We start from the raw sequence: 16,091 nt of genomic DNA, 5'->3' as shown, positions 1-16,091 counted from the left end.
TCAAAATTATTTTATCAGCAATCAAAGGTGGGCTTCAAAATTATAATGAAACTGCCTATTCTAGAGGTGGCGTAAATCAGATGTGGATACTTAAAAATTCCAAAGATCTTTTCGAATACATACAATTAAACTCTCTTTCATTTTGTAATAGTATTAAAACATTTGACTTTTCTACACTTTACACAAGTATTCCACATTCCAAACTAAAAGACAAATTGAAAGAGTTGGTATTGCTTTGTTTCATTAAAAAGAATGGCCAACGTGGATACAAGTATCTTGTCTTAGGGAGGGATAAATACTACTTTGTAAAGGATCACTCTGATTCAAACAAAAATTCTCTGAAACTGACATTATCAAGATGCTTGATTTCTTAATTGACAACATATTTGTTATGTTCGAAGGGCGTGTTTTTCAACAGACTGTCGGCATTCCAATGGGAACAAATTACAACCCTCTCCTTGCCGACTTGTTTCTTTATTATTACGAGGCTGACTTCATACAGGAACTCCTTAGGAAGAAAGATAAGAAGTTAGCAACATCCTTTAACTCTACTTTCCGCTATAAAGATGATGTTCTTTCACTAAATAATTTTAAAAAAAATGGTGACTATTCCATTGAACTAGAGATATAGGATACTACAGATACAGTTAAGTCGGCTTCATATCTTGACTTACATCTAGAAATTGACAATGAGGGTCGGTTGAAAACAAAACTTTACGACAAAAGAGATGATTTCAGCTTTCCAATTGTAAACTTCCCGTTTCTAAGTAGCAACATTCCAGTAACACCTGCATACGGGGTATATATCTCCCAATTGATACGATATTCCCGTGCTTGTATTTCCTATCATGATTTTCTTGATAGAGGGTTGCTGCTCACAAGGAAGCTTTTAAACCAAGAGTTCCATATGGTGAAGTTGAAATCATTCCTTCGTAAATTTTACGGACGCAAACACGAGTTTGTTTACCGTTATGGAATAATCGTTTCACAAATGGTACCAGATATGTTTCTTGCGTCGTAACTACAATCCTCTTCCCTTTCATGAATGTGACCTACCGAATTTGACTATTTACCGGATTTGTTATCACATCAGTAACACGACGGGTGCCACATGTGGAGCAGAGCCTGCTTACCCTTCCGAAGCACATGAGATCACCCCTAGTTTTTGGTGGGGTTCGTGTTGCTTATTCTGTCCTTTTCTATGTTGTGTCATGTGTACTATTATTTGTCTGTTTGTATTTTTCATGTTTAGCCACGAAGTTTTCAGTTTATTTTCGATTTATGAGTTTTACTGTCCCTCCGGTGTCTTTCGTCCCTCTTTTAGATGATTGATCAAGGTTATTACCATAATTTGGCTAAATAGCCGGAATAAATTACGTTTATGTACGTATAATAATCAATGCGTACTGTGATGTTCGAAATAAAATTGAGAATGGAAATGGGGAATGTGTCAAAGAGACAACAACCCGACCAAATAAAAAACAACAGCAGAGGGTCACCAACAGGTCTTCAATGTAGCGAGAAATTCCCGCACCCGGAGGCGTCCCTCAGCTGGCCCCTAAACAAGTATATACTAGTCCAGTGATAATGAACGCCATTAATAATTAGTCGAAAGACTATATCAGACTGCCAATAGAAATTGATAAACTTCCTCTTAGCATATTAAGTTGTCTTTCTTATCGTTTAAGTGAAAACTAATAAACTGAGTACAATTTTTGTTTGGAATCTGCTTGTTAGCATGCGACTATTTTGCTATTATCTGCATCAAATATTCTTATGTATTAAAATTGTGGCTTCTTAGGCCGTGTTCACATTGACCTAAATTCGGTGTTGTGTTTGTGTAACTCACACGTAAACTAAACACAATTGCGTTCCCATTGATAAAACTCAATGTTTACATGTAGTTTAAATCATGTTTTACCTACACACAGTCGATAGTCAATGTAGGCCATGTGTAGGTTAAGTGTACACAAAACTGCATTTAGGACATTAGTTTTATCGTGTAAATATTTAAGGAGGAAACTATTTTTGAGTAAAATTGATATTTTTGATAATTATTAGTTGTCTAAATTTAACAGATTTTTTTTTGGTTAAAAAAAATTAACGTACTTTATTAACCCCTAATCAAGACTCAAAGCAGCATCATTGCCGAACCCATAAGGCAGCAACCAATTGATTTTCGGGGGGGGAGCTATTATAGTCGAGTATAAAACATAAAGGCAAGGGGGTGGGGGTGGTGAGCTATGGATTTTGTTTTGGAAACAAAAAATGTTTCCAGTTTTTGGCCCTGAAAAAAAAATGTTTGTTTCACCCTCAGCTGCCACTATATATAATGCTAAAATTGATTTCGACTTGTCACCAAAATTTGTCCTAAAAAAAATCAAAAGCTCACGCCCCCCTCCCCCTCCACAAAAATTTAAGTAAATAGTTGCTGCCTAATTCATTTGAAAAGGTCTTCCCGAATCGACTTGACGTACACAGAAATATTCGCCACTGGTCTTTACTCAAAAAACGATTCACGCATAAATGCATGACTAAAAAAAATGTGAGGTAAATGATCTGTTTGTCTAGTATCTCAGTTCCGTTAAATAACACGTAAAATAAATTAAAAAAACGTTACCCTATTCCTTTACCAAATATTCCTTGGAGAAGAAAAACCATTTGAAACGAACAGAAAAGATAAAGATGTAGTGATCCATAATATCTCAATCCTTTTTTTCCGGCATTTGCGTTATCGAGACATCTCTAGTGATATTCAAACTACTGCAAATTATAAAAATGGCTTTCATAAAGTAGCAACCACTTAACTTACGTACGTTTTTAAACCTTTTTGTTCGATGCTGGTGATCAAACACTTTTTTTTTCCAATTATTAACACTATAATGTATGGGGAAACTCTTGATTCAGAATAATTTTTTTTATTATCTGTATGACCTTTTTTTTTTTTTTTTTTTATCAAATTGGGGATCGGAATATTTCCATTCCCATCCCCCACCCCTCTTTTGAAGTCAAATAGTTGTTCTCTTACCGCTAGAAAAAAATTTCAAAAATTTTGAATTCAGTTCTACGTAATGAACATTTAAATGACATATAGTTTACAAGTGGGAACAAATCTTATGCACAGGTAGCTAAACAAGGTGTATAGATGTGAACAAATGTAATGTGAAACCAGTGTACACTACACTAAACTAATTGTAAACATGTTTACTCTACACGGCGTTTGGTGTGAACACGGCCTTATTTGTTCTATCAAGACAAATTATGTAGTTAAGAGAACAAAAAACTCACCAAAATTACAAGGTGTATATTTTTTTACGTCAGACGAGCTCGTTTCGTATACAACAGACTCATTAGTGAATCTAAAAAAAAAAGAAGCTGTCATGCCAAATAAAGTACAAAAGTTTCGAGTTGCGATTGACATAACTGTGATACGCACAGCATTTTGTTGCACTGAAAAAAAAAGTAAAATCACAAAAATACTGAACTTAGAGGAAGATCAATTGGGAAAGTCCATAATCACATGGCAAAATCAAATAACAAAACGCATCAAAAACGAATGGACAAGAACTGTCATATTCCTGACTTGGTACAGGCATTTTCAAATGTAGAAAATGGTGGATTAAACCTGGTTCTATAGCGCTAACCCTCTCACTTTTGTAATGACAGTCTCATCAATTTCCGATATTTTTACATTGATGCGTTAAATAAACAGACACAATAAATATAATAGTCAAAATATGGGTACATCAGTCATCATCGTTTAACAATTTTAAAAGGAACAATTTAACAGAACACAAAAACATCTACTATCTACGAACACATTTATTGAGTGTCTGACGTCAGAAAATTTTATACGTCACATAAATTTGTCGTTCAATGTGCGTTCAAACAATTTTAAAATTTTCATGGGAATGTTAGCATACAGGGTTAAAAAATCAAAAGTATGTAAGAATAAATTTAAGAATTAGACCGAGATTTAAACTAGTCCAAAAGTTATATATAGAATTGAAGCATACTTTTAAAATCCTTATTAGCATTGAAATACATATATAAGAAGCATATACATAGTTTTACAACCATTTTGCTTGGAGGTTACAACTACTCTGAATATTATTTTTAAATACTTTAGATGGAGCTTAAGGGGTAAGGGAATTAAATCTAATCATGACTCCTATTTATATATTTAGAGAAGTACAGTGTTCATGTAGTCATCATTTAACTACACATTTGAGAAGGCATGGTGCAGTGTATCAGCTGTCAACTGTAATTTATTAAATTGTTTTGGCATATTAATATTTACCACTCAAACCTTTCAGTAGAAGCTGAAACAAAATATTTTGCAACATCACATTAATATCACATACGTTGTTTCAATTTGCTTTAAATATTATTGTGTATTAAATTATATCTTCTTACTCCTTATGTTAGTGTTTTGACAAATAGTTAACTGGCCTAATAAGAGAGACGACAAGTGAGTCGAGGTTAAAACACGTATATATTATTTCTGTTGGCCAAACATACGGTTGCCTTACAACATAGTTATTCACTTCACAGAGGTGATTTTTATAGCAACCTGTACTGTTAATGGTTTGAATTGTATAAATTGGACACGTTTTAAAACCATCAAGACCAGCAATACGGATGGAAATAAGGTCAACTAAAAGGAAGGACGGTCACGGTATGAATATAAGCTTGGTTAAAACAATAACATTAGAACACATATTATTGAAAAAGTTGATTCAGAAATCACATGGCTATGTAATAAGTACATACATGTTTGTAGAAAAAACACCCATTACTATAAAACTTGAAACGACAACAGGGGTCACAATCCATAGACTAAAACTAAAGGTGGGACAATAACTACTTCATAAAAAACCACGAGAACGCACTGCGAAACGGATGGCTGATACTTCTATGTCTCTAAATACATAGGATCGAGTTGTTAGTGGCAAGTACAACTTCTCTTACCATCTACCTTCGGTGATGTTGTAATTCAGAAAGAGAGATGTGATCAAAGAATGAAAATATGTAAAATATCCGTGGTTATCTTGGACAATAATGTTCTGTATCGATGACGAAAATCTTATAAAATTGAAAATGGAAATGGGGAATATGTCAAAGAGACAACAGTCCGACCAAAAAAGCAAACAATAGCCGCGGGTCACCAATAGGTCTTCATTACAGCGGGAAAATCCTGCACCGAGGTTGTCCTCTGCTGGCCCCTAAAAAAATCGTGTACTAGTTCAGTGAAAATGGACGTCACATTAAATTCCAAAACATAAATGAACTAAAATTTAAAAAAAACATATAAGACCAAAAAAGGCCAGAGGCTTCTGATTTAAGACATGCGCAAATATGCGGCGGGGTTCAACCTGTTTTGTGAGATCTCAACCCTATACCGATATATCTAGCCAATGTAGAATAAAAATAAAACATAGCAATACGCACAGTAAAGTTTAAAAGAAGTCCAAGTCCGATATCAGAATGGGTTACAAAAGAAACTAAACAAAATGACATTGCCAATGTCTCTAACATGGGTGACTAACTTTATCATAAAATGAACTTCATGCTGTAATCTGGTAATTTCATCAAAATATGAATGAATTGCTTAAAATAGTTGCAAAATACATTTTGTATCCACATCGTTAAAATCCATATTGCAAAACCTTTTGATGTACAATTTAATATTACAGTTGTATGTGCAATTAAAAAGTTCTGGGAAACGTTTAACTTTGATAATAAGTTTCAATGTACGCTTCATTGTCATGAATGACGTTAGGAGAATTAATCAATATTTTTAAATGTATAAAAAAGTGTCAGCTTTTATTGTGCAGAGAACAAAATGTTACTGTTATATTGACCAAAGCACGAAACGTTTTTGCGACAGGGCGTCCTTACTCTTGTTCTGTATCCGTTCTTATTTGTCAAGGGTGTCTATCAGGAAATCTAGATCGGATACAGACAATTATCTTTTTAATTTATGAAAACGTGAATTACATTTCCCTTTAGAAAGCATGATGTATAGAATATATTGATATTTGACAAAGTAACGTATATTGAATCTTTCCGAGATTGTAGTTGCTAGACAATACAAAATATTTTTATTTATGGATTTAAAATCAAAACACATATTCTCATACTTTTCTACTATACTTGTTCTTTCGAAAAATTGAAACTTAATTATGCAATCAACAGCCTCCTAGAGGAGATTACTTTTTATAAACTCATAAATTTCAACATTATTATATAAATAGTGGGATTTCCAGTGTGCATTTCCGTAAAAATAAATATAACAATCAATAAACATAATTCTTTGTTATTTTGATGTTTGCGGTTATACTGAAAGGAAGGTAAGTATGGTTGTATATTTCAACAGACATTTCTTTTTGTGAGTGCTTTTGCAAATATATTAACAGTTGTGTTCTCGTAAATGTAATTTGCTATTACTTTAAACACAAAGTTGTGTGTTTTATTCATATCTATTTTCCTATTTTCTAAATTATTACGATTGTAGTTTACCGAAGTTCAAACCATCTAAATAGATTAGGAAGAGACAAATAACCGAAATAAACAAACCCATGGGAATCACATGAATTCTAAAAGGAGAGAAATAAGTTAAATACTATATAACAAAATACCTCACTTACCAGGACATTCTAGACTAGTCCCTAAGAAAAGGCAAAATCAAAAACTCGTAACTCATCAAAAGAATTGATTACAATTGTCACAATCCTAACTTGGACAGGCATTTTCTTATACGAATTGCTAAAAATGCAGGTTAAATTAAGGGAAAGTATGTGTTATAATTAACTACACTTTTGAAAATACAATTTAATCTTTTTTTCTAAATTATAACCTTATCCTACCAAATGCTGCGATGCTGTGAATTTTAGAAATGATTCAAGATTATTTTTCTAGTATGTATATATCCACTTAACATTTTTATTGGTTAACGCGTTGCTTGTTCTTTTTTTCAAATTAGCATAATTATCTTTTTCGAAAAACTGGGACTTTTCAGAAATGAGTCTCTTGCATTTTTATCATTGCAAAATATCGATTGAGAAACAATTTTATTTTACTATTATTTTAAGATTATACTTTGTGAGTTTTACAACATAGAGACGAAAGATATCAGAGGTACAGTCAAACTCGTCAATCGAAAATAAACTAATAAATCGAAAATAAACTTAAAATACGTACAATTGTTAAATATCACATAGTTCGTTGAATGCCTATATGACAGCAATCCAAAGTCATCAATACATTAAGTTGACAAGGTGTGTTATGAATATGTTTCATGAGAGTTGTATTCTATATTTGTTATATAACGACTCTAGGAGGGGATGCTTTATTGAAATGATTATGTCCGGAAAGGGAAATGTGCTATATATAAATTTGTAGAAAAAAACAGAATGTCAGGAGCCTGATTTTCCGAAGTTGTCGTTTATGGATGAGGTTCAAAAATGTTTCTTCTTTCTCATTTTTTTTTGTATAGATTAGACCGCTGGTTTTCCCGTTTGAATGGTTTTATACTAGTCAGTTTTTTTAGTCCTTTAATAATAAATTTATTAAAACATATATATATAAAAAAAAACATTCCCACAATAATTTATCTAGATATAGGAAGATGTGGTGTGAGTGCCAATGAGACAACTCTCCATACAAATAACAATTTAAAAAGCAAACCATTATAGGTTAAAGTACGACCTTCAACACGGAGCCTTGGCTCACACCGAACAACAAGCTATAAAGGGTACCAAAATTACTGGTGTAAAACCATTCAAACGGGAAAACCAACGGTCTAATCTATATAAACAAAACGAGAAACGAGAAACACGTATATATTACATAAACAAACGACAACTACTGTACATCAGATTCCTGACTTAGGACAGGTGCAAACATTTGCAGCGGGATTAAACGTTTTAATGGATCCAAACCTTCTCCTTTTTTCTGAAACAATAGCATAACATCACAACAAAGAAAAACATACGATAAAATATCAATTGTCAGACTTAACTCAATCAAAAAACGTATGATTAAACAATGAAGCTGTATGAATGTATTGCTATTTAAAAACAGCATTTTGTGTTTATTATTATATAAAATATCTAAGATTTTAATTTTTAAATACAGTTTATTTCCGTTAACATTTTAGTAAACTTAATTTATTATGCAATAAATCATTTGGAGGAAATAATTAAAGGAAGGTTATCTATTTGCATATTTTGTTTTAGTTTTTTAGAAATATATTTTTTTAGTATGACTTTGAAATGTATCATTTATCAACAAAAAGCTCAGATTTTGGCAATATAACCAAAAATATTTATTTATTACTTCTATGTATATTCGATGTAATCGTCTCATATCTTGGAGAATGACGGCCCTTAGATATGAGAAGGAAGCTTACATCTAATACATATACAACTATAATAAATCGTATGTGCATTTGCATGTGTTTAACTGAACATTTTGAACCATGATTTTTCTATTTGATCAGGTGAAGTGAATAGTATCTGACAAACATAATTTTATAAAAATGGGTTTGATTGATACATTAACAAATGAATTACCATTATATAGCGTAGCATTCCAACTATTAATTGGAAAAGAATGATTAAATCAAGATTATTTCCACTAGAGGTAAAATCCATATGAACAATATATCAATGTAGATTATGCATGTGGTTTTGTTTTGAATGTCCAAAATTAGTTGTAAATTTACCAATGTCTCCGAATTTTTCTCTATAGAACCACATTTAATTGCCTTTAAAATGAAGTCCCAACTGAATGTTTTATGACGCCATACCTGTATTTTATTTTGTAATATCTAACATTACGAAAATACCGAACTCCGAGAAAAATTCTAAACGGAGAGTCCTTAAGCAAATCACATAACTGAAAATCCTGAGTTGAACTGAATTCAGTGAAAATATGGATGTAAGGTTACTTTTTTTTCTGGCGTAAATACAAAATTTAATCCTGGTACAAAAATGTATTTATGATGAGTTGATTCATTGCGTTTTCCACATGTTTAGATAAAATAGTCTTTATTAAGAACGGCAATCAATACATGTCCGTTTGCGTCCTTTTAAAAGGAAAGGGATCTAAATGATGCATCAAAAAAATTGTTACAAATGCTCGATAGCTTTACAAACTACAGATTCAGTACATTTTTTATGGAATATTTAAATCCAAACAATGATCATTTATCATATTCTCTTATAGGCATACAGTTTCAGGATAAACATAATATTAAAACAATGAACCAGGACGAAGAAAACCTATGTAAACTTGTATTGCTTATAGTAAATATCGCAATGAACGTTATAAGGAAAGTTATTAGTTGTAAATTGCTAAACAGTGAAGAAAACTTTATTTTATATTTACAAAATAACATGCATGTGTTGTTTCATGCTTGGCATAACAACAAAAAATGTTGCCAATGCCCAAAAGATGAATGTAACTATTCGGAAAGCATGCTTACAGGTGATCAGTTCCGTCTGATGTTTAATACAGGCAGACAAATAAATAAAGAACATAAACACGGGACAAATAACAAAATGTATTGTTTTAACAAGATATCAGTTCGGGAAGATGCTTCCCTCGATAATTTAGATCTTACATTAGTTAACTGTCTCCTTATTTGTACATGTACACCTGCATTAGTAAAGGATACTATCGCAAGGTCGTCTATTTTGGACTGGTGTAAAAACATAAAAGATTCACGCAATGAGATATTTCATCTAGCAAATTCCAAATGTTTACCTACTGAGGAGTTCAGACGTAAATGGACAAAAATTGAAGGAGCTGTGTGTGGACTAGCACGACTTGTAGGCAGTCAATACAGTGACCAAATTAAAAAGGAACTAACGACTTTAAAAGCCAAAGATGTGACAAACTGTCATAAGGAACTAAAAGAAATATTAATTCAGTGCAAACAAGACATAAACCTACTTCTTCATGTAAGTATTGTAAACTTTGATGTAGTAGTTTTTATGAAACAAAAAGAATTTAAGAGTTGGATCTACGTCATATCTTTGAATTAGTTAAATGCTGTTTTTGATGCCTCAATCTATTTTATATACATATGTTGTCAGTAAAAGATCGTGCTTAAAAATGACAATATTCATGCAATAAAATAATTGTAATATTTTACAATTTATTTTATATTATGCTGCTGCCAAACTTGATCAATAGCAACAACATGAGAAAAGTTTTAATGACAAATTAAAGACAGTTGGAATCCAGAAACTCGAGGATATAAGTCACCAATGGACAACGATATACAACCGAGGTAAAGATAAGATGAAACTCTTTCAATGTGTTTGGACTTTTGATTTTGCCTTTTGATTTTTGATTTTCCTTTTTGAATTTTCCTCGGAGTTCGGTATTTTTGTGTTTTTACTTTTTTCTTTCATAAAATTGTCATTTTTAAAATATGCATCCTTATATGGTCTATATCATGCAGAAATGGTCAAACTGGAAATAGTAAAACAAATGTCAAATGTTATGCGCAATGTCTTCCTGTAGATAACAAGTTAGTATAAATCAAGATTCATTATTTAACAACAATAACATATTCTTTTATTCCACGGAATGTTGACCATAATGATTTTGATAGCAACATTAGATTGGTTGAAACTTTCACGCGTGACGTCGAACAAAACTTCATAATCACCTCTGATTATCATGAAATGTCAGGACTAAACTCTTATTTTCTAAATAGCTTTAGCAAATATCATTTTCGTGTTTAAATTTATTTCAGATGTTGAAAAAAGACTAATTAAATAATCAATGCTTATCCGTACTGTTTATCAATGTGTATGTCGTCTGTAGTAATTAAAACAAGCGTATAAGAAGAAATGCCGGTATGCAAACTAATATTTGAAGTTAAGATAGTATACAAAGCTTAGGCAGTGGAATAAAACATTCATTTCCCTTAGCCTCGGGCAGAGTCCTCGTGAAATATAAATATTCTTGAGTGAGCAAATCTTTATATCTCCCTCAGGCACTTCAAATAAATGTGTAGTATTGAATGTGCCTTTGATTTGGCACTGGAGATTAAACAGCCACTTACGTCATATTGATAATGTTAGACAATGTTTGCAACAAAATGATTAAGATTATGATGAAATTTATGTTGGTGATGAAAATTTTAGAGTATAAACTTGAAAGCAATTGTTTTACCATATAACACTATTGAAACATTTTATGTTAACATTTCAGAAAAAATATGTGCCAAGGCAGGCGAGATCAACATCAACATTGTAGACACTACATATATAAAGGAAGATGCTGTTAAAGGTTATAATGATCCAATTATATTTTACTGGTTCTATCATATCAGAAGTAAAAAATGTCTTTCAGAACTCACATGTGGTATTGCACACTAATATAATGGAGATACAATATGCTATACCAAAAATTATCCGTCAAAGACAGATTAGTTCCCACTCACAAAGTACAGTATTTACTTTTGTTTATTGAAAAATACTAACTTAAATAATTGCCTTTTTTGTTTTAATATTCTTGCAAACAATCGCTTGCCAAAAACCATAATTTCCACGAAATTTTCATTTCTCTGAAAAAAACTTTAAATTCATGATATATGATGAATAATGTAATATTTCAATATAGTTTGTTTCCTCTATTCCTTTCTGTAATCTAATTTGCACAGAAAACAAAAGAGTAGAAGTACTTTTACTCGTTCAGACCCCTGAAGAATGGGATGAGGATACCATAATCGAGACCATACGACGTATGTGTGATAAGATAAATAAAGGTGGAAACATCATTATTAAGGAGACAACCCTGGAACAATTTATGCTGGTAGTTGAAATTTTGATTGACACGCTACGCATACGACAAAATTTGAAAGATGAAATTGAAATATTTTTCCGGAAAATATTTGATCTGTGCAATATTGATACCGGTCAGTCGGACACAGTAAACGTTTCTATTGAATCCATCAATGAAATTCAAAGTAAGTTTTTGAAAAAAAAATATTTGTGAGGAATATGTTATCATGACTTATATAATGTAATACGTATTTTGAGGTTGAAGGTAAAACATGTTGAAAATGAAACGGACTCTCCTTGAATTTTTTCGAGGTATCAGTTTTAACAAATGACCATCGATATTGCTCGTTTAGCTAACATCAGTTATCTTTTTGTTGTTTAGATATTGTTTTGATTTTTGACATCACATTCGTAACTGAGTCGAACCTATTTAGCCTTAATAACAAATACTTCCTATTGCTCAATAACTTATCTCTAAAGATGATTTTGATTTCTATTGGTCTCTTAATGTGAACAGTTTTGTCCAGTTTTACTTTTTTTGCATGTCCGGACAGTTGTTATCTAATTAACCCTAAGTATAATACCATTATGTTTATCACGACACCATTTGAAAGATTCTTTAATACAACTACTGAACGACAAATAGAAAAAGAGAGACTTTGAGAGCGCCAAACAAATTTTAGTATATTCAAACCAACATGAACATGTTTTAACTAGAATATTTGTAGTTTTGATAACAAAGCTTAGCTTTTAATTTCAGGCCACGTTCCAGCTGATGTTGAACTACTTTTTATGAAGAGCCTGACAGTTCAAAAAAGACAAAACGCATTTTTTACCAGTTGTGCAGTATGGTCTGACAATCATTATATTTTTATTGATAGCAACAATATGTGCCTTATTCTGTCCAATCACAAAACTGGTGATACTGAGGAAATTGAACTAAGAAATAAGCCATTTAGTATGGCGATTATTGATAGCAACAACGTAGCTATTTCCTTCCCAGAAAAGCAGGAAATTGCAATTCTCAATTTAAGCACTATTAGCAAACATGGACCGACAAAGTTTAAAAAGGTTAATGGTAAATGCTATACACTTACAAAATATGATGACAACATATTACTTGTGTACATACAGGGCAAAGGAATACATTCTTATAACATGTCAAAGGACGAATTTAAATCACTTAATATACAAATTCCATCTTTTGTCCCACATTCTGATGAAATTTGTGCTCGAAACAATCGTCTTTTTCATACTAACCGATCTAGTGGCTCCGTATTCTGTTATGAAATAAATGAAACAAATGGTAGTCTGTTGTGGAAATTTGAAAGCGATTTGAAAAGACCTACGGCGTTGACATGCGATACATTTGGTAATGTTTATGTGACCGATTATACATCCCACCAACTATATTTCATTTCAGCTAATGGTCAGTCCCATAAATCGTTATTGAGTAAGAAAGACAAGCTATGGCTTCCAACTTTTGTATATTTTTGTGTGGAAAGAGATTGTTTATTGGTAGTTAATAGAGACAATGGGTATGCCGCAAGTTACAGCATAAAGTATGCAAAGATAGAATAAAGAATTGTTAATCATATTTTGCTATTCTTGAACTCAAACATTTTTTTTTATTCATTTAGTATATGTCTTTTTGTTATTTGTTTCTGTTTTGTTTATAATAAATGGTTATCTTTGATTATAGATCTACTTGTAAATAAACCCCACATGATTAGTTAAACACTTAGTGAATTTGATTCGTTTGTTGCAATTGAAAAATTATATAACGTTGTCTAAATTTCTTTTTTTGAACCTGTCCAGTTAAAGGAAAGAAAAAACATCTATATATAACTCTTTGGTCTAATACGCATACCTTTATGATTGTTGTAATAATATTTTAAACTTGGAAAACAAAATACTATTAGTTACATGGTATGCTAGTGACCTAATACGGTATATATGGAATTTACTGACCCCATATATACCGTATTATGTCACTAGCACACTATGTAACGAATTTATCTTACCGACTATCTTAACGTGTGAAATTTAGACTGGTGAGCTATCAAAATGAGCAAGTCTTCGATACTGTTAGCATTAAGAAACTACTTCCATTGATCCTACAAAAACAGATGCCAACAAGAACAACTTGTTAGGTTTAAATGTGTTTTATGAATTTATTTCCATCGTAATCATCAATTTCTTCGTCTGTTGAAACCTTTAAAAAAATTTCTCAGTACCATTTTGTTTTAATAAAGAGACGTAACACCACCACTTACCGTGGTGGAAACAAACCCCGCCTCCCTTCTTACCTAATATGGAATATAAAGGAACGTAACACCACTACTAACCGTGTATGAAATAAGCCCCGCCTCCCTACTAACCTAATATCAAATATACACGGTTTGCACGCGGACGCCGTTAACCAATCATATTCCTAGAAATGTATTGGAGGTAAGATAATATTGTATTCTTGAAAAAAAAACCCAAACTAATATATAACCGCTATATACTGATTAAAAACAACTCGTTTGTCTAGCTTAAAACATAATATAAACATTTTTTTCCTTGATGGTGTCTTACTCTAGCATTTTACTGCCTGTTTGTGAAGAATGATTTGAATCTTGAACAGAAGTTGTGTATGATTGATAGAGAAAATGGTATTATGTGATTCAAAATAGCAATAGCATATATTCCAGACTACAAGCCGGTTAATTCAAAAATGGGGAAAGTCCTCAAAACAATAAAAAAAAAAAAAACGCTCAATTATATCAACAAACGGAACTAATGGAAACCAACTGTCTAAAAAACTAATTTAAGATCGAAAGTTTTGTTCGCCGGAAATGCGTTTTATAATTGAAATTAGAATATCATACTAAAGTATGTTCGACAGTGTTTGACCACTTTTGTTCCCCTCTACGAACACTTACTGTCTGTGTTCTCTTTAATGTTTGTTTGACAGCCGATTTTTCCAACTAATGTTGTTTCAAGTCAAACAATGTATTTCAATACTTTTAATGGATTTATACAAATAGTATGGTCATACTGGAAAATAGTTCTATAAAATACTATTCACGTCACATTCTCAGACACATGAAAAGATTATTACTCGATTTATTTCACTTAACTGAGCGGAGTTTAACCGATTCGCTCACAATAAACCGGTCCATCTATAGATAGGTGTTTTAGGATAAACTCATCAATGAAGTCCAGTCATTGTTTTGTAAATTCCTTTGATGACAGTGAAAGGTGATTAGAAATCAGTAATAATTATAACGGCAATCATTCTTATCACACACATCTTCAAATAGACTGTCCTTATTCAAACTAAAACATAGGCTCCACCCGATCAGTTGAAATAGCATTGGTAATAGCACATGTGTCTAAATATGAACCCCGAACTCAGTTATCGTGCATAACGTTGTAAAGTTTTAATCCACATCAATATACAATTTAAAAAAAAAATCACAAATCTGTATATGCAGCAGTTTTGACAATTAAAAGTTCACTTTGAACGAGTTAGCATGCATTATAATCAATAGGACAAGAGTAACTTTATGATCGTCATAGTCTAGTTTATATGGTAATAGCCTTTTGCGTGACTCGGTTATTATACACTCCGCCATTGTCCTATGGTCATTTTTTGTATTCTTGTGTTTTCATGTTGCCTTTGGGCTCTGTCTATATACCATTTATTTTTACTTTGTTGACTAGATTGTTAATTTTACAGCAATTAGGACTATAATACAATGTTGACTGTTGAACTCAAATTTTGTCCTTTTTACCTAGTAAGTATGTTTGTTTTGTTAAAACCATGTTTGGCTAGCTTTAAAACCATGTGAAATCCGGTGCTTTTTACACACAAAATGCATGTACTAAGTCAGGAATACAAGAGCTGTTTTTGATGTCTTTAATTTTTTGGTTTTGTCACTTTATAAAGGACTCTCCGTTTTGAATTTTTCCTGGAGTTCTATGATTTTCTTATTTTACTTTCCCAAAGATCAAACTGTACAAAACAATAAACGAAAAATAAATAATATATACAAGAACAGACAACCACGGATTTACAGGCACATACAATATATAGATATGTTAAAAATATTCACGGGCGCCTGGGACATCACAACGGAAAACATACAAAAATCAGATTGACTAACCAGATCGATCGAAGGTACACACTATAGTGATCAGAAATCATCATTTAATAATATTGATAAATTATCAAACAAGAATACCGTCTGCACATTAGTACAAGTTTTATAAGGTATGACATAATAGATAAATCTTACA

At 31.8% G+C, this 16,091-nt stretch overlaps 1 protein-coding gene across 2 annotated transcripts; it reads left to right on the top strand.

The window, feature by feature from the left end:
* The first annotated feature begins 6,010 nt into the window (after positions 1–6,010).
* LOC139522846 (uncharacterized) lies at positions 6,011–13,493 on the top strand. 2 transcript variants are annotated; one of them, XM_071316461.1, is made up of 6 exons: positions 6,011–6,353; positions 9,232–9,968; positions 10,204–10,300; positions 11,233–11,310; positions 11,684–11,989; positions 12,565–13,493. In XM_071316461.1, the coding sequence occupies exons 2-6, from the start codon at positions 9,267–9,269 to the stop codon at positions 13,383–13,385; spliced, it is 2,004 nt and encodes a 667-aa protein (XP_071172562.1). In that variant the 5' UTR covers positions 6,011–6,353; positions 9,232–9,266; the 3' UTR covers positions 13,386–13,493. The 2 variants fall into 2 exon arrangements, with proteins under 2 accessions (XP_071172562.1, XP_071172555.1); XM_071316454.1 differs by lacking the exon at positions 6,011–6,353 and having other exon boundaries at positions 9,014–9,968.
* The last annotated feature ends 2,598 nt before the right edge of the window (positions 13,494–16,091 follow it).

The sequence above is a fragment of the Mytilus edulis genome, chromosome 1 (genome assembly GCF_963676685.1).
Source record: "Mytilus edulis chromosome 1, xbMytEdul2.2, whole genome shotgun sequence".
NCBI lineage: Eukaryota > Metazoa > Mollusca > Bivalvia > Mytilida > Mytilidae > Mytilus > Mytilus edulis.
This window is presented reverse-complemented; position numbering and strand designations above follow the sequence as displayed.